Source organism: Colias philodice, chromosome 6 (assembly GCF_061535455.1).
Source record: "Colias philodice isolate Cphi_HAF_F1 chromosome 6, ilColPhil1 Martin Lab GWU primary, whole genome shotgun sequence".
NCBI classification, from domain to species: Eukaryota; Metazoa; Arthropoda; class Insecta; order Lepidoptera; family Pieridae; genus Colias; species Colias philodice.
The window spans coordinates 2073658-2093198 of record NC_143091.1 but is presented as its reverse complement, the minus strand read 5'-3'; the positions used below and the strand labels follow the sequence as shown (position 1 = coordinate 2093198).

At 32.4% G+C, this 19541-nt stretch overlaps 1 protein-coding gene across 2 annotated transcripts in view; it reads left to right on the top strand.

The window, feature by feature from the left end:
* The first annotated feature begins 610 nt into the window (after positions 1-610).
* Positions 611-19541, top strand: part of LOC149487515 (protein brown-like) — a 32357-nt gene continuing 13426 nt past the window's right edge. Inside the window, exons 1-9 of one of the 2 annotated variants that reach the window (XM_089696126.1) lie at positions 611-788; positions 11345-11471; positions 11605-11653; positions 11819-11999; positions 12548-12697; positions 13114-13352; positions 15440-15595; positions 16178-16283; positions 17743-17967. In XM_089696126.1, the coding sequence (XP_089552252.1) occupies positions 774-788; positions 11345-11471; positions 11605-11653; positions 11819-11999; positions 12548-12697; positions 13114-13352; positions 15440-15595; positions 16178-16283; positions 17743-17967 (1248 nt within the window). In that variant the 5' untranslated portion in view covers positions 611-773. The remainder of the gene's footprint in view (positions 789-11344; positions 11472-11604; positions 11654-11818; positions 12000-12547; positions 12698-13113; positions 13353-15439; positions 15596-16177; positions 16284-17742; positions 17968-19541) is intronic. The other variant, XM_089696125.1, reaches the window with a different exon arrangement.

Below are 19541 nucleotides of genomic sequence, written 5' to 3'. Positions count from 1 at the left end.
TTTAAGCATACATAGGGACATAGGGACAGAGAAAGCGACTTTGTTTTATACTATGTAGTGATTATTACAAAATGCCAAATTGCTGAAAAAAAATTAAGTTCTGCTTCAATCTTTTTCTCGTCCTACTGACCAATGGTCTGATTTAGTTAAATATTGGAATATATCAGGACCATAGTCCATAGTATGAGAAGCGGTTGTCGTTTCGTTGATCTTGATAGGGTTTATAATTTAGATTTATATATAAAAAAATCACAATTATGTTTACTTTTTAAATAGTGGATCATGTACAATTGAGTAATTGAGTTCAGTATATATGCATCATGAAGTCCTACTGATAGACGCTTGTATTTATGCATTAGTTGGATTATTTTTTTATAATGTGCCGCGGAATTTTTCCTCGTAACTTGTGTAATTAGTTGATCATTCATATACATTAGGAATGTAATCCTCACAATATTTCTTTATAAGTCTATATTAACAGTTTTGCCTCAGTAACAGGCCATAACAGTATCTTACCAAGATTCTGAATATAGTATGCTCTTAGTTGACAGACAAAGAATTTGTTTATAACACTCAGTAGATAATAACGTATGATTTAAACCAGTCTCATCTCGTCAGTACAGGGAGATGTTTATCAAGTGTTATCAGTTATAATTATGTGTCTGATAATGCAGTCTGTGCTTGAATCACGTAAATGGCACGCGACAAAAAGTTAGTTTGATTTCATTTTAATTTGTTTAATTTATTTTTAATTTTTCATTTGTGTGTGCGATATGGAACTGAATAAGGTAAATTTGTTTATTTATGTGTGTGTTTATAATGTGTAATTGTGTGTATGTTTGTGGAAAACAATAATTTTAATATATTTGAACAGTGAAACATTGTGAGTGTTGATACAAAAGCGGGAAAAACTAATTTTAAAAAGTTTTCTAGGATATTTCGCTTTAGACCTGTTACTGCATAGTAAAGTGTATAGTTTTGTTTGTATTTAAATGTGAGTAGGTAAAAAGAAAGCAGGAAAGGCGTTTTCTTCAAGCGTCTGATGACTTTTCTGTGCTGTGAAAACAACTTTACGCGCTATAGGCATAGAGATAGTATGTACTACTAGAGGGGTTATTCCAAACAAAAACATTACGCGCGGCCGATGTGGTGGGGTACGTGTGGAACGAGCGGGGCGTGGCTTCAAGTTCAAAGATTAAGCAATGCGTGCAGATGCGACACATTGTGCAATCTGTTTACTCGGTACTATCTGGTGGTACTGATACTAGGGAATTAATAAAACGAGGATTTTATATTAAACTATGTATTTTAATTTCCTTTAAATAGTATCAATTTAGTAAGCTTTTGTCGTTTTGTGTAGTAATCAATAGTTTTATCACTTTTTGCTTCATGATGTAATCGAATTTTGGAGTATTGGTTTATAATAGCCCTAATTAAATGGATACGATGATTCAATGTTGATGGCGTTTACGTATAAGAAACTCACATTTTGAAAAATCTCACGTGAGATTCGAGGATGGGGGAGGGGTTGAATAAATTCTCACGACATCTCACCAGGGAGGGAGGGAGGTGCAGAAAATTTTAAAAAACACCTCACGTAATTTATGGACGCCCCCTTACTCGATCACAATTTTTGTAACGAATGTGAAAGACGAAACAATAAATACGCAAAGCGGCTTTTACTATAAACGGAACTACATTTAAAAATATACTTTATTTATTGAGTTATAAGGTTGCTTCCATTCTGTTTATTTACATTCTCAAAAACATCAATCGCCGCAGAGGTGGCTTGCGACAAAGGCGGCTTGTGTCAAAGGCCTCGGCGATATCATTTAAGAACATAATATTATGTACTTTAGGCAAACTTGTAATAAGATCTATTTTACTTTCTTATTATTCCATTTGACAAGGATATTGGGTAAGATACCTATTGGAATAATTTTATTATTATGTATGTACTTATTAAATCCGCGAATAAAAAAAGTTTTTAGTCGTGAATATTGAAATTGGGTCGCATTTTTTTAATCCGCGAATAGTGAAAACACGAATAAAGGAAGCGCGATTAAGGAACTTTTACTGTATTAGTTTCTGTGAATGTTGTGTTTATTTGTAATTGTTGTGCATAATAATTTATAAATCCTATTGGAACAACTGTTGATTAACCTTTTTTTAATAAATAAAAATAGGTAAATAAATAAATATTACTTAATATAACCTACCGTTTTACTTTGCGTAGTCGGGTAAAAGTATAAATATTTAGGTACTACACCACGGTAATCTTTCCTAGTATATATACATAGTTAAAAAAATCCAGTTACATTTTTTTAACAGACTCATCGATAGTGTCACGTCTGTACTGTTAGTCTATGAAAAATGGCGCGAAACGCAGAACGCGTGGTGATTTTTCGCAAAATGATAACAATATTAGTAAAATGCATGACTTACTCATAATAAGGAAACTTACTGGTGAAAAGTCACTCCTCGGGCTTTGTTTGTATTATGGGAACTTGTAAAACAATATCTAAGCAAACACGAAGGCATTTTGAACAGAGCAATAACACGTGTTGACGCGGCAAGCGGGGGGCACAGTCCGACACAGACTAAAGAGACTTGTGATTCTTACCTCTAGCTCGTGTTAAAGAGAGTGTAGTAGCGATCGCCTCTCTAGTACGTAGTACATACTATCTCGATGGCTATAGGGGACCTCTTAAAGGTATTATACCTATACAGTAGTATAATAAAAAAATAGAAAAAAAAACAAACATTTTGAGCTGTATATTAATCATAGATGTTTACACTTTACACTGTATTTGTGAAATATGCAGTGTTATCGTCTGAGCTAATATAATTTTACTATCTTTAATTGCGTTACTGTGAACCTAGGCAGCTTCTACAAATGCTGTAAACATATTTAACTTCTTTAGTATACAAATATTTTTATTATTAGTTGCCTTATTATTTTTATTAATTTACATCTAATTATATATCTCGTAACGGTCAGGTGATTACTTAACAATAGTCAGAAAAAGCGTATTTTATTCAAATTTTCATACTTCTATTTATCTAACTACATAAAAAACTACATGGTCATACATACAGGAGGTCTATAAGTTTAAATGTATCAAGCCTTTGAATTCCACACGCGGATCAAAAACATTTTTTATTTATCGTTATAATTAGCCTGTAAGATTGTTTGATGGACATTTCAATTTAGTTTTTTAGTTAATTCACAAGAGTCGGTAATTTCTAAGTAGGTACTGTATTACGTGTCAACTTTAAATTACTTAAAGGATGTTGTACAACATCAAATAGTTAAAATATAACGGTGCTTTTACATCAAACGAACATAGAGCCAGAGCTAGAGCAAGAACATTCTTTCGTGATCTTCACTACATAGTATAAAACAAAGTCGCTTTCTTTGTCCCAATGTCCCTTTGTATGCATAAAACGGATTTCGATGCGTGGAAGGTTTTAGTATATAATTAATTAGGTTTTAGACAAAGCGGGCGAAGCCGCAATCGGAAAGCTAGTTAAGTATAGGCGAAAAGTCGTATTCAGTGTCGTTCAGTATTAGAACATTGCAGAGAATATTTTCGAACGCACTAGAAATATCGAAGGATGCTCTACGCCTGTTTATCCAAAGGATTTGACATAGTTGGGTTAGAATGAGTATTCGCTCGTTTGATGGCAATGCGCCGTTAATGATTATTTTCAGCAAGTGAGATTATATTACAAATACTGCTTCAATTTCGAATCTGATTTTATTTTTTATCGAATCATATGAATGTCAAACTGAATGTGTATATTTAATAAAATTATTCAAAAATAGGTACATAAATAACCATAGAATACATAATCTTTTATATATTCAAAACCTTACACTACGTTCAAAGGGTCTTTAAATAATATCTAAGTATAAAAATAATGTGTATAAGCCCCTTTATTATCTGCTCATTACTCGACAGGCTAACAAAAACTTATCATTTGATATGGCCATAAACACTAAAAAATCTATTCATAAACATTCAAAGACTCATCAATTGAGATTGATTGATACGTACAATTGTCCGTATTTATGCAAAATGGAACCACTCGACAAATTTCGTTTTTTACTTTTATTGAAGAATACTCATTCAAACGTGGTCTAAATTCTTATACAAACAAGAACCACATGATTTTTACGTTGGAAACAAGGTATACTAAAAGCAGAAAGGAACCACCAGCAACAACGAATAATACCATATTAAGCAAAACCGAACCACCACCACGGGACTGCTTTGTTCAAACAAATAAACGATATTACTATCATGTCATTTTATACAAAACAGATCCGCACCTACTTGGTACCATTATACATTACACATACTTCTATTAATAACTAGCTGTGCCCGCGACTTCGTCCGCGTGGAATAGTGACTGCATAGTAGTTACTACTTAATTTTTATTGAATAAACACGTACCATAAATAATTAAAAGAACTGTTAGTAAAATTTATTACTAAACTGAGCTAAAAAATAAAAAAATAAATGCCTAATTAATTTTCTACGTAAAATTTATTTTTAGGCACCAGAGGGGAAGGGAGCAAATTTATTTTTCTTCCTTCCTTGTATGGATGTTTTTGATAATAAATCGTGAAGCAACTGAGCGCCGAGACAAACGTCAAAACGCAAAGGAATAGAATCCGCTATCGATACTGATAATTGACATAAGCGTATGATGTTTTGCTAAGGATTTGTTCACCCTACCAACGACGACGACGACCACGAACAAAATTTTCATCCAGTCGCAATTTAACAAAATTGTGCTTAACACAATTAGAATAAAATATTAAAATTTCCTGTCGTTCTGGTGCTTGGAATTTTTTTTTTTTGAGATCAATGAATGAAAAAATAGATTTTTTTGTAGAAACGGTAGCTCCTAGAAAAAATTTATTTGAAGTTTAGTTTTGGTACTCGGAAATAAAAAAAATTCGAGGACAATTAATATAAAAATAGGTTCTTTGCATTTTCGCCGAGACGGTAAGTTAATCATATAATTACCTTCTACCAAAATTGTAGATAATAAAATTATCTATAAAAAACTTCAAATATTTTTTTTTCTAGGAGCCACCGTTTCTACGAATAATCTATTTTTTCATTCGTTGATCTCAAATATAAAAATTCCAATCACCAGAACGACAGGAAATTTTAATATTTTATTTTTAATTGTGTTTTGCACAATTTTGTTAAATTACAACTGGATGAAAATTTTGTTCGTGGTCGTCGACGTCGTTGGTAGGGTGAACAAATCCTTAGCAAAACATCATACGCTTATGACAATTAGTATCGATAGCGGATTCTATTCCTTTGCGTTTTGACGTTTGTCTCAGCGCTCATCTTTCCTGTCTCACGCCTGTAGTAACTAAACCGCTTAGACCGTGCAATAAAAATTAATAAATACCATTTTAAATATTTATAAAAATAAAAAAACAAAGTCGTCGGGGCTGCCATACCATCATTATCATATCATATATTATTTTTTTTTATAATGGTACTTAATTTTAAAGATCGTCGGGAAGTTTGTAAAATTATTATTTATTCCTTTACATTCAATGCGTTGGTTTTTTTTTTAATTTTTAAATATTTAACTTCGGTTTCTTATTTTCAAGTAAGCGAGACCTACCTCCATATTACATTCCTACATCATATTGATATCTATAAGTTTGTTGCTCCTTGACATCTTTCAATTTGTGCACGGTTAAGGTGCCCGTAACCGTGCACAAATTGTAATGGACCACAGTGACAAAAGAAGTGGTATCTTTAGGAAAAAAAATTGCCATGGGCCAGGCCTATGTGGCTTTGAGTAGAGTTCAAAATTTCCAGGGTGTGGCTATCCTCTCGCTCCCATATCCCCCTCTTCTTTAACAGACTTTCAACCCTTCCCTTTCCACCCCTAGTAAATAGGATAACCGATTTTGATGTAAACCATATTATCTAATTGTACCTATATGTACACGTCATATCCTGTCGTTTGATGCTCCATTTGGTTTATTTATCTAACCACTGTCACCCCTAAAGTGCCCTATATGTAATAAACGGATGAACCATTTCGATAAAACATTACTACGTAATTGTAATTCACACGTTATTCTTTCATATTTTGATATACTTACCGCTTGAGTATATTATTTGACCGCATTCCATTATTGTTCATTCCCACTTTTACCGCTGTAATCTAATAGAAGCTGTAATGGATAAACCGAATTGGATAAAAATATTACTAATATTTTTTCCCACATTCCCACTTTTACCCCTATAAAGGTATAATAAATGGATGAACCGATTTTGATAAACTTTATCTAAGAACCAGCGTCAGAAAATATGCTGCCTAACATCAAAACCGCATCTAATTCGGATTACACACACAAACAGACACACACACACACATAACGGTCAAACACTTATCACCCATCTTTTTGCGTCGGGGGTTAAAAATATAATACGACATAATTTAAAGGACATTAATTTATGTAGAAAATTTACCTAGAAGTAAGCATAATTTTAATTTGACCCCTCCCCCTTCTACCTCAGCTTAAGTTAAATTTTTAACTACAGTTTTGGGTTTGGGATCGATTTAATAATTTAACCCCTGCTAATTTTTTTTACATATTTTCATTGTACAGACATCACTTTTCTAGAATTTTATTATATGTATTGATGATTGATGATTGACCACGCGCAAGGTTACTAATTTCCACTACATCCTCACGCAAATCGTCAATTTTTATTAACATTGAATCTGTTAATAAAAAAAATCAAAAGATAACTGTACCTTAGTTTATTAAAAAGCTACTAACAAATAAAGTTTTTTCAAGAACTAAAGTGACCTTCTTTGGGCGTTTAATATAGTCTTGTAAAAGTTATACATAAAAATAAAATTTCATCATTTTCTTATTTTGTCATACTTTAACTAATTATAAAGATGAGTCTAACTATATAAGTAATTATAATTATAAAGAATAAATATAAAAGCTACAACTTACCTTTTGTGGGAACGCAAGAAGGCGAAAATTAAAAAAAAGCCGAAGATTTATAAAAATGTAACGAATGAACACAATCACTGTTATCTACTATTACCTATATTAACTGTAAGTCTTGTTTGACATCAAATAATAAACATCTACCCTCACTTATAAAATTTTAGTATATTCACATGAAATATAAGCGCACCTGAAATGGACTCTGGGAAGATATGAATTATTTATTTAACTTTAAAAAAAAACAACCTCAACAACATCATAATATTTAAATTATGAATTTCCAAGAAGCGTTAATATTATGTAAATTGATTTGATTTTAATGAAATCTCATAGATGGCGCTGTTTTAAATTTGTCTTTATACTACTAAGATTCATTATACTGTTTCTCTGCCAAAATTACTTAAATGACGTAGTTTTTATAGTGTAAAGGTAGACAATAGCATGGCTTACTCAAAAACAACATTTAAACATGAGTCTTTAGATTGTACGCTATCGTAGTACAGAGAATACGTAAGAAAAATAAAGGTTCACAGCTCCTCCCCCGCAGGTGATAGCTTGATAATATGTAGCCTATAACCTGACCCGACCTGTTAGTAATATTCATGCAAAATTTGAAGTCAATCTATGCAGTACTTTTCGAGATTAGCCCGGTCAAACATACAGACAAACAGACAAACCGACAAACAGACAAACAGACAAACAGACAAACAGACAAAAATTCTAAAAACTATGTTTTTGGCTTCTATATCGATTATAGATCATGGATTATGTATTCTTTTAAAAAAATATTCAATGTACAGTTTTGACTTTCCTACGATTTTATTATATGTATAGACAATTATTTTTAATACACAAAATGGAACCAGGTTTCTGTGGTATGGTTATGCGTAAAATAAATAAATAATTTAATTGTAATTTTTTATTGCAAAATAAAACCACAAGCATTCGGTTCTATTATGCATAAATAAATATTGTAAAACATTCTGAAACCCATCACCGCTATATGGAACCAAATGCCTTGACTTGTTACAATGCTTCTCATCTTTAAACAACGTATTTCATTACTTAAGTGCAAAACTTCAATTTTTTAAGTAAAACGTCGAACATCTGTCAATATAGGTGACATTCAGCGAAGTAGTTCGAATACGTGACGGTGTTTTTTTCCTCTGCGAAGTAAGTTCTATTGTTTTTGTTAATAACCTTTAAAATTAAATGTGAAAATTTTTAGTAATAAATAAATAAGCAAGCAATTGGTAAGAAAAGCATTGGAGACGAACACCGAAGATAATAATGAAGATACAACGGGTAAGTAGTTTTATTTAATGCATTTAAGTACTTATTGAATCTGAGATGCAGGTACGCTTTATCCACTTTTGATTCATTCCCGATTGTGGTGTGATTTTAAGAAGATAGTTCATTAAGTAAGTACAACAGGAATCCTCTGTGGATTTACGTATTTTAACGACATGTCGTTGTTCACAGGCGCGGCGAGTCGAATTAAGAGATCATTTTGTTACGATTCATCTGTCATTGTGAGATGAAACTACTAAAGTGTAAACCCTGTTTTAAAAATAACTGTCGATGATCTAGGTACCTACCTACTATTTTGGTAAAATACGTTTAGATTCAGATTCAGTACAGTACATTCAGCCACATCATTCAGCGCATATAATTATTTGTTTGATTTTAAAACTCGCGCGGCTACTGTTTTGACCGGAACAAGGCCCTAGCCTGCGAAATTCAAAATTTTAACAAGTTTATTTAATTTTTTGCTAGGGTTGCCACTGTTGCGTATGATCTTTAGGGTTCCGTACCCAAAGGGTAAAACGAGACCCTATTACTAAGACTCCGCTGTCCGTCTGTCTATCCCTCTGTCTCATGAACCGTGACAGTTAGACAGTCGAAATTTCATATGATGTATTTCTGATGCCGCTGTAACAACAAATACTAAAAAACAGAATAAAAAAAGACGCATAACCCTCGTGTGGCACTCGGGGACTGCCGCGGTAAAGCTATTGCATAGCATGCCTTCAAGCCACACCTCCGAGCCCGTCGGAGTGGAGAGCGTGAGGTTTTTTCGTAACGGAATTTCTCGATTCGGTCCCCGCGCTCAAGGCCCGCGATAGAAGCTATGCAATAGCTTAATAAATACGTATTTAAGAAGCTCCCATAAAATAAGCCGTGATTTTTTTGGCGTTTTTATAGATAATGGTACGGAACTCTTCGTTGCGCGAGTCCGACTCGCACTTAGCCAGTTTTTTGTACATGGCGCATGTACATACAACATACTTAGTCGTCTAGTAGGGACACGGCTTTATAAGAACTAATAATATTTTGCTGTCGCCATATACCTACCTACGTATAAAAGCCACGCGGCTTTATTATTTTGATTTAAAGCTTTTTTCTTTTTATTACAGAAGATAACGAAGAACCTTATACGTCGCTGCCTCTGGAGAAGCTTTCTTCACCTTCTAGCGATATTCAGTCCATATTACATCTCATTCCACAAGATGCACAGTTTTTATAACGGTCTCATTAGTGATGATGCAATAGAAGACCACATAGATGGACTAGACACGGTGGATTTCGAAATCCAATTTGATGATAACGTCGAATAAACGTCCTATATAAGTATTATTTTATATATTTTATTAATAAAAGCTTTAATTACGATATTATAAATACATAGTTTCATTTATATCATTAAATCCCTGGGATGTGGTTCCTTTTTGTATAAGAGAAAACCTATCAATTGATAAATGTTAAAAGGAACCACATGCACATTTTCTTAATTATCTAGAAAGTTTAAAAATATTCAGAGCAAATTTATATACACATACTTAAATAAGTAATTTATCAATGAATTTAAATAAAATAAATTTCAATTTTACTTCATCTAACAGAGCTGCAAATGTTTTTGTAAATCCTTTGATATCTCAGAAGTGCGTTTTTGCTGGGTGGTTCCTTTTTGCTTAAATACGGACAATTTTACTGACCATAAAGGGAATGATATATTTTAACAATTAACTTTATATTAACAATTAACTTTATAGGGGGCCAGAGACTGTCTAGCTTAAAATATGTGTGGCCCCGCGATGAAGCTAAGCTTTGTTGTTTTTATTTCGTTGTATAGAAATGTTTCTGGAGTAAGTAGGTATAGTATCTGAACAACAATGTTGTGATCAAGAGTGATTTGAGGGTAATGAAGATCTCGAGAACGAAAAACGTTAGAAGAAAATTCAGGCCTAGTATACAAAAAAATATATGAATATAAAAGGTACTAGGCAATAGCTGGATGTTTGCTTATTTAATAACTAGCGACCCGCCCCGGCTTCGCACGGGTGCAATGCTGATACTAAATACACTACAGAAAAATTGTGAACGTTGTATAGGTATAAAAATATAGCGGCCCGCTCCGGCATCGCACGGGTATGAAATACATAGCCGGGCGGCCGCAAACGCTACGTCCTGCAATTTTTAAATCTGTAATATCTTCGAAAATATTCACTTAAATCATACGGTGTAAAGGGCCATATAGATCTATATTAAATGAACAATGTATCCATGGTATTTAATTGGTTAAGGATTAATGCTGTATTGGTTAAAATCGCTTCGAAAATTAGCCATTATTTGTCGTAAAAAGTAAATGACAAAAAAAAGTTATTGTGGGTTATCCATAAGAGATAGACATATACCATCGCGGACTTTTCTGTAGACCTTTTCAATGTGTATAATACTTGGTACATTATTTTGATAAAACTCGTAGGGTTCAGCCTGCGTTTGCAATGTAAGCGGAATAAATGTAATTTTTTACGACATCACATTAGAAACCTCAAAAATAAAAGTACTTCTCCACTACTTAATGGATCTTATTATACATATAAACCTTCCTCTTGAATCACTCTATCTATTAAAAAAAACCGCATCAAAATCCGTTGCGTAGTTTCAAAGATTTAAGCGTACAAAGGGACATAGGGACATAGGGACATAGGGACAGGGAATGCGACTTTGTTTTATACTATGTAGTGATAAACATATAAAATTTTTATTTGGCCCTTGTTTACCGAGAATTTCGTGGCGAATTAAATCTGATAGCACAAGATTTGGATAAGAACTGTTTCCGCACGCATAATTATAATGTTTGTGTGTAGAATTAATATTAAGAGCCAATAAGAAAACCCAGTGAATGGTGTGAGTGTTAAAAGAATAGCTACACTGTGTTTGCATGTTGTTTGCTTCTGTTTTGATTAATGGTTTAATAATGGCGCGGAAAAGAACTTATTCAAATTTCAAATTTTATTAATTCAATTTTTTTTTGTTTTAAAGCTAAATGACGAAATACATGAAAGTGATGTTGTAATAAAAGTGAACAATTATCATGTCTGGACACCCGAAGAAAAGTCTTGGTGGAGACGGACACCATATAAACACAAAACGGTTATACTAAATGATGGTATTTAAATTTTTTGTTTTTAAACGATACACTTCTATTGAAATATTATAAAGGATAAGAAAAATATAATTGAAGATCGATTTATTTATATATTTATATAGGAATTTGCCTTATCTTTATTTAATATGTTTAGTTTCAGCATGTTTTAAAACTGGTGAATTCACAGCCGTAATTGGACCAAGGTAAACAAAATAGTATATCGTGCCTAAGCTTTGTCTAATGCACAACTAATGCATAATTCTCTTCTAATTATTTATGACTCAGGCCTTATAATTGCAGTGTAGTTATAGGTATAGTGCACAAAATACTAAATTTATGATAAACATTTAAAAACTCACATATTTCAGTGGTGCCGGGAAAACAACCCTTTTAGTTTCCATAGCTGGCAAATGTAATCTACCGTCGTCTGGTACAATAAATATCAACAATGTCATTGTCAACAAAATGCAGCGAGGTGTTGTTGAAATGGTCCCACAGTTTGATGTCTTCATGGATAGCTTGACGGTCTACGAGCATTTAGTTTTTATGGTGAGTCAAATGGAAAAAAATTACGGTTTTTACTTGTACCTAAATAGGTGGAAGAAGTTGAAAGACAACAGTTCGTTTTAGTGCCAATTTTTTTATCCTTGGTTAAAACTTTAATCCGTTCAATGAAAGATTACACAATAATTTAAAAATGTCCTGTAAAATATCAAAAGACGGCCAGTTAGAAAACATTGAATAAGCTGTTTAAATTTTAACACGATATTCGAAGAAAAATTTTTAACCAAGGATTGAAAAATCAACCCCTATTAAAAGATGGATCGTCGATATACTTCTTAATTTATGCAAAAAACTAAAAAAGCTATATTACACACAAATCTCAGGATCCGTAAAACTGTAAAGTTCAGAATATAATTTAATCATCGCACATCACATCTTTTCTCTTGGCCTCTTTCGAACAAATCATGTGCAATATTCCTTTTATGAAAATGTTTTTTTTTTTTTATTTGCATTAACGTTATGCCTGGAAATAGAAACAGTTTTAAAATAAAATTTTTAATTAATTATTTCACGAATATATGTTGTTGTTTCAGACAGAAATGAAATTAGGAAGTGTTAAAAAAATACAGAATGGAAATATTCTAAAATCCTTAATCCAAGAATTGAAATTGAAGGCACTTGAAAATAATCCAATTTGTACATTATCTGGCGGTGAGAGAAGATTATTGTCTCTGGCAACATCTGTAAGTATTTCGAATGAAAAAAATTATGAATTAAAATGTTAATAATTTAGGTATTTATTATTATAGTTTTTTTATTCGATTCAAGCCAATTTTTAAGTCTTTGAATTTTTTTTATAAGTTTTCTTTTTTATATCATTGACATATTTCACACAGATTATACTCCTACCATAGACAATGACTCATACAAACTCACATACAAAGTTATAATTTCGTTTTTTTTTTTAGAATTTCATTTGAATTAATTTAAAATTATTCGACGCTTTTCATTTCATTTTTCATTTAATAAAATAATAAATGGATAGTAATTTGTTCATTGTTTCTATTGAATTGACGGATTTCTTTTAAAATGTATTATTAAAATTGAAAGAATAACAAGTTTGTCTAGTTTTATTACAGTTATATTTTTTCTTTTTCAGTTATTATCAAGTCCTCTTGTTTTGATATGCGACGAGCCAACCACAGGTCTGGATAGCTACAATGCTTTACTAGTAATTGGCGTTTTAAAAAAACTCTCAAAGGGCGGGAAAATAGTCATATGTTCTGTACATCAGCCATCTTCTGATCTCTTCAAAGAATTCAACTCTATGTGTTTGATGTCGGAGGGAAAATTGGTGTTTCATGGAACGCAGCGGGAGTGTAAGGAACAATTTGAGAGGTATTTTTAGTATAATTTTTACGCTTTTGTCGCATTTATATTGTTAAATGACTTCTCCAGTACAATTTATATTGTTGTGTATGATACATAGTATAAGATAGTTTTCAAATTTCTGTTTTAATTTTTTCGGCTAAACGTTAAATTATTGTGCTTTTGCTGAAATATTATAGGTATGTTAATTCTAATGCAATATTTTTTGTGGTTGTACCTACGTAAAGTACGACCGCCTCCTTGGTACAGTGGTTGACGCGTGAGCGTCGAACCGAGGGGTCTTGGGTTCGATTCCCGGTGGAGACGAAGAAAAAAAAATGTCTCGGTCTGGCAGGACACAGAAGGCTGAACTTGTCCCTAAAGAAAATCGATCAGTGAAACAGATGTATAATGCATCTGCCCCTTACCCCACTAAGGGACACGGGATTTCACTTACATTTTTACACCTACGTAAAGTGACAAAGTTACATATTAAATTGCTATATAAAGCATGCCTTGATTTAAACAATAACAAATAGGTAGGTAGGTAGGAAAAGTAGAAACTTAAGTAAAAAATTATATGTGGCGATTACTTGATTCCACTTTTGATTAAATGATAAAGAAGTTTTAACGTGACAAATAAAAATATGAAGGAAATGCTTAATTAGAAACTAAAGGTGCCGCTACAGAAAACGTGAATTTTAATATCAAAATAAGGTGCTATATTTTAATTTTTAATAGAGAATATTAATAAAAATGATATTTTGGCGGAAACGCTCGCGAGCGGAAACAAAACAAGTTATAAACATTTTTTATTGCAATATGCTACCGAGCTAATGTTGTAATTATTATTAATAAAAATATACTATTATTACTAAATACGTATGTAGGTACTTTCATCTTTCTTATCTATACTAACATTATAAAGCTGAAGAGTTTGTTTGTTTGAACGCGGTAATCTCCGGAACTACTGGTCCGATTTGAAAAATCCTGTCGGCCATAAATGGTATAAAATTTAGATTACTATCAATTTGTGTGTGTGTGTGTGTGTGGCTATGAAACAGTTTCGTTATAAATTTAATATTTGGTATTTATCTCGTATATTTATATATATAGTAGGTAGAGTTTATTTTTAAACTTTATACTAAAATAAAAACAATTATTATTGTCGTAGTCCGAACATTTTAAAAAAAATTTCATGTGAGGTTCTTATGTACGAACATACGAATTAAGTACATAGACATTTACAAAAAAATCCATTTGATGAAGAAGAAAATATGTAGAATCTGCTAAATGCTATTGTTAATACCATTATAATTTAAATATTGTTTACATATTGACCTTTAAACAACAACAAAAATCCTGCTTTGTTAAATTTATTCTAGCGCCGAATTCTTTTTAGAATGCACAATAAACAAGTTTTTAATACTTTGTATTGATTATACATACTTGTTTATTCTATTATCTATATTTATTTATTTTAAGTGCATGCAAATGGGAAAAGGAAGTCAATTACAGGTTTTAAATTTTTTCTCTTTTTGAATTTTGAATTTTGAGTGTTTGAATGTTTACTTAGTGCTAGCTGTGCCGCGCGGTTTTACCCGCATTGCTATCCTTAGCCTATCGGTCTTAGCATGATAATATTATAATAGCCTTTGTGTTGACCCGACCTGTTAGTCATATTCATGCAAAATTTGAATTGAATCTATGCATTACTTTTTGAGTTTAGCCCGGACATACATTTAGACAAAAAGACAAAAATACTAAAAACTATGATATTGGCTTCGCCTCAAGTGTTCTTTTAAAAAATATTAAATCTACAGTTTTTATTACGAATACAAAGTTAAATTTTTTATACAGTAAATGCTGTATTTTACGCTCGATTTTTTCATTGTGACCTATATTATCTTCTTATATATAAAAATGAATCGCAAAATGTGTTGGTAAGCGCATAACTCGAGAATGGCTGAACCGATTTCGATAATTCTTTTTTTATTAGGTATATTCCTTGAAGTACGAGGATGGTTCTTATGTAGAGAAAACGTAAACATGTACCACGGGCGAAGCCGGGGCGGGCCGCTAGTAGCGAATAAATAACAATTTATTGCACATTCCAGGGTAAACCTCAGATGTCCAGTTAACTTTAACCCGGCGGAGTTTTACATTAGAGCCGTATCGAATACCAACAGGTGTATCAAAGAAATTATGGAAAATAACCGAGACCCTTCGGTTTTCGGTACAACCGGTTCACCGACACTGCCGCAGATACACACGTGAGTTTACATTGTGTCGGTACGATATAATGTCGTACACAATTTGTCGTTACTGAAATGTGTAATATGTAGTTTAATTATTTAAAGGAGCAAAAAATAAAAAAAATACAAATTTGTGAGATTTATTATGTACCTACTAATGTACAATATGTATTAACTATGTATTTTTTTATTGTTTTTTCCCTTGGCTTAATTGACAGGGCAAAAGTCAATTAATTAAAGATCAAATCTTCTCTATATTTGTACTAAATCCATTCAGACCTTTAAAATGAACGCGATGCAAAATTACGGATTAGAAGAAAAATGAAATATGTAGCTACATACTTATTGTGTACATATATTATACATATATGCATTTCCTAGGCACATTTTTTCAGAAATACCATTACATATAAGTAACCTATTAATACCTACGCTTAGCAACAAATACTATCGTATATTTTCCGTTACTTTTATAGCCTTCTAGCAAATGTAATAAAAAACTCGACCGGAAATCAAATACAACCTACACGTGCTCTACGTCATGTAAATAAGTTTAAAAGAAATAAATAATATCAATAATGTTTTTTTTATTTATTTTAGATGCCAAAGAAATTGGTTTAAACAAGTGCAATTAATGATTTGGAGGTCTTCTCTATCTTTAAAGAGAGAAATGAAAAACTATGTGTTTCAGCTGTTTATTTGTACGGTGGGTAATTTAAAATTTTATATTAAATTGTATGAAATACAAGCAAACCCGGCGAACTTCCGTTTCGCCACCAAAGACACCTTTTCTTTGCTATAGACCTCACGGAGCCCGAGACCTTTCCAAAGAATGCAAAACTGTGGAAATCAGTTCGTGCGTCCTGTAGGTCTACCATGAGTTTACGCACACGATACTCGCTAGCGATTGTAGTAAGCGGTTTGTATGAAATTTGGTACAGCGCCCCCTAGTGTGCCGTATTAGAACTAAAAAGCCTACCATGAGGTGCATTATAGTATACTACAGTAGATAACGTATAGTAAACTATACTACACTCGCTGTAGTAACCATACAATTTTTGCACCATGAGTTCTAATTTTGACATATGTCATAGTTTATAACTATTCGATACGTCATTCACGGAAAATAATCTCGTGAACTATTCACGTTTACTATTGTAGTTACGTCAGACGATTTAACTATGTCAACTCATGGTAGGGGTACTGGAGTTATAGCGTCAGGAAGGAAAACCCGACTTATTTTTATATAGTAGAAATAACAGTTATAACTACGATTGTATGTACTGAAAAGTACATGTTTTATTATATATTTTTTAACCTATTGAATATATTTTGATGAACTTTGTTTTGACGGTGGACCAAGCTGAGATAGAGAGGAAATAAAAATACATATTTTCACCTAGATTAGATATGAAAATATTACTTTTTTATATCTTTTTTGTGAAGTATATTGAAAAACTACATCAGCCTGATTAGTTCCCACTCTAACCGGTAGCGACATTTAGATGGAATTTTAAATGCCTATTTTTATGATAACGTAGCAATTATTATATTGAATGCTAAGTGGACTTGTCTATTGAATTGCTTACAAGAACTCATTAAAATCGTTTTGAACATAAATTATGTAAGGATTTTTATTTATTGCATAAAAATAATAATGTTAAAAAATGTAGTTAAAAAAACTAGGATCGTTTGGTGGTCGAAATTCCTTCTTATTTTAATGACTCTTACATGAGTCAGCTAAAAAATATGTAAGACAAATTTGCATAATATTATGAACGAAAACAAGATTTAATATTTATGTGTTATTTATAGAGAACCCACGAATGACCCACGTAAAAATGCATAAAAAACATCAATATCAACATCAACATCAACATCAATATGTTTTTCAGAAAAGGCTGTTTGATATATCGATAGATACGTCTTAATCTGTATTAATCGTAATAATAAACTGTATAACTGTTATTAGGTTACTATATATCTATCATGTCGCCCGAGTTGAATAAAAATGCTTTGAACTCGATATGCTTTTAAAGCTTTCAGGGTGATATAATTTTCCGTTAGCTAGCTTTTAAGTATTACCATTCAGAAGTTTCACTTCTGACACGTGTGCTCGGCTCTTTTTTGTGTATGTATGGATTACATTAAGTATTATTTTTCAGCTGATATCCTCGATAATAATAGGCACATGTTATGTTGGTATATCCGGGCGAACGCAGCGCGGGGTCCAAGACATGAGAGGGTTCCTCTGGCTCATGTGTTCTGAGGTCTCTTTCAGTTTGTCATATGTAGCTTTATATGCGTTTGAGTTTGACCTCGTGCTGTTTAAAAGGGAGGTGGGAGTGTATACCACTTCGGCTTTCTATGTGTGCCGATTTTTGACGTTGGTGAGTAATCTTCTTATATATAATAAACCGGCCAAGTGCGAGTCGGGCTCGCGCACAAAGGGTTCCGTAGCAGCAAATATAATAAATTACAGTTAAATCAACCTATCTCAAAAACTATAAGAGATACTTTGATCAAACCAAAAATCGTTGAAAGAGTTAATTAGCATGCATCACCTCTATTTTTTTTAGAATTTTATACCCCGTAGTTATAAAAATAGAGGGGGGGGGACATACTTTTTACGACTTTGAGAGCTGATATCTCAAAAACCGTTCACTTTAAGAAAAATGTTTTTTAGAAAACTTTATATCATTTTAAAAGACCTTTCCATTGATACCCCACACGGGTATGTACATCGAAAAAAAAAATTTCATCCCTCAGTTACATGTATGGGGGGCCCCACCCCCAATTCTTTTTTTTACTATTTAGTGTCATATTTTTGTAGCGGTTCATACAACACATATTCCCATCAAATTTCATCACTGTAGTACTTATAGTTTCCGAGTAAATCGGCTGTGACAGACGGACAGACGGACAGACGGACAGACGGACATGACGAAACTATAAGGGTTCCGTTTTTGCCATTTTGGCTACGGAACCCTAAAAATGAATCGCAAAATGTGTTGGTAAGCGCATAACTCGAGAACGGCTGAACCGATTTCGATAATTCTTTTTTTATTATATTCCTTGAAGTACGAGGATGGTTTTTATGTAGAGAAAACGTAAATATGTACCACGGGCGAAGCCGGGGCGGACCGCTAGTGTTTAATACTTTTTTAATGTGTTTAAATTTCAATGCTGATTTCTCTAGGCTAGGCATCATGTGTACGGACTACGGAGATCATACGGGTGTATCTTTCTTTGGATCGTTTTCGTCGATTTTTTGACAAAAATTAAAGTAGCTTGAAAAAATAATTGTGCCGTGTGTGAAAATTGTCCTGAAAAAATAAAGATTTGCTAGTAGGTATTCTATAATTATAATAACTTTACAAAAAGATAGAGTTTTTTATTAAAGTGAAACTTTTATTACATCGTCTCAAACTTTTTGGTCTGTGTAGCGCATGTCGCGAGTATCGCGGCTGCCGAGTAGGTATACCTACTCGGCAGCCGACCGTCACGCGACATGCGCTACACAAAGCAGTGTTCGGAACCGTTCGAACAGTTTCACTTTTACCGTGGTTTCATAAAACCACACAACATTTTTTTTTTCTATTCGTAAAGTATTTTAAACGAAAAATTAGTTAAAGTAATATTGCATAAATTAAACTCAATTACTAAATAACTAAGACTACGGTGTACACTAGTCTTATCAATTAATAATCGAATAACGGTTTTATATAAACAAGCCAGCTCATTAGTAAAATAGAAACACCGTGGGTTCGGCTAAATGCCGCGTGAATTTATGAATGTTTTCTAATAACAATAATGATTACAAAACCATAATATTATTATAAATTTATAAAGAATATATAAAATTTGATCACGAGGCGGGACTCGAACCCGCATCCTTTCGCGCCAAACCGGGGCGGATGCCTAACCAATTCAACTTACCTACATAATATCTACTACATAGGTA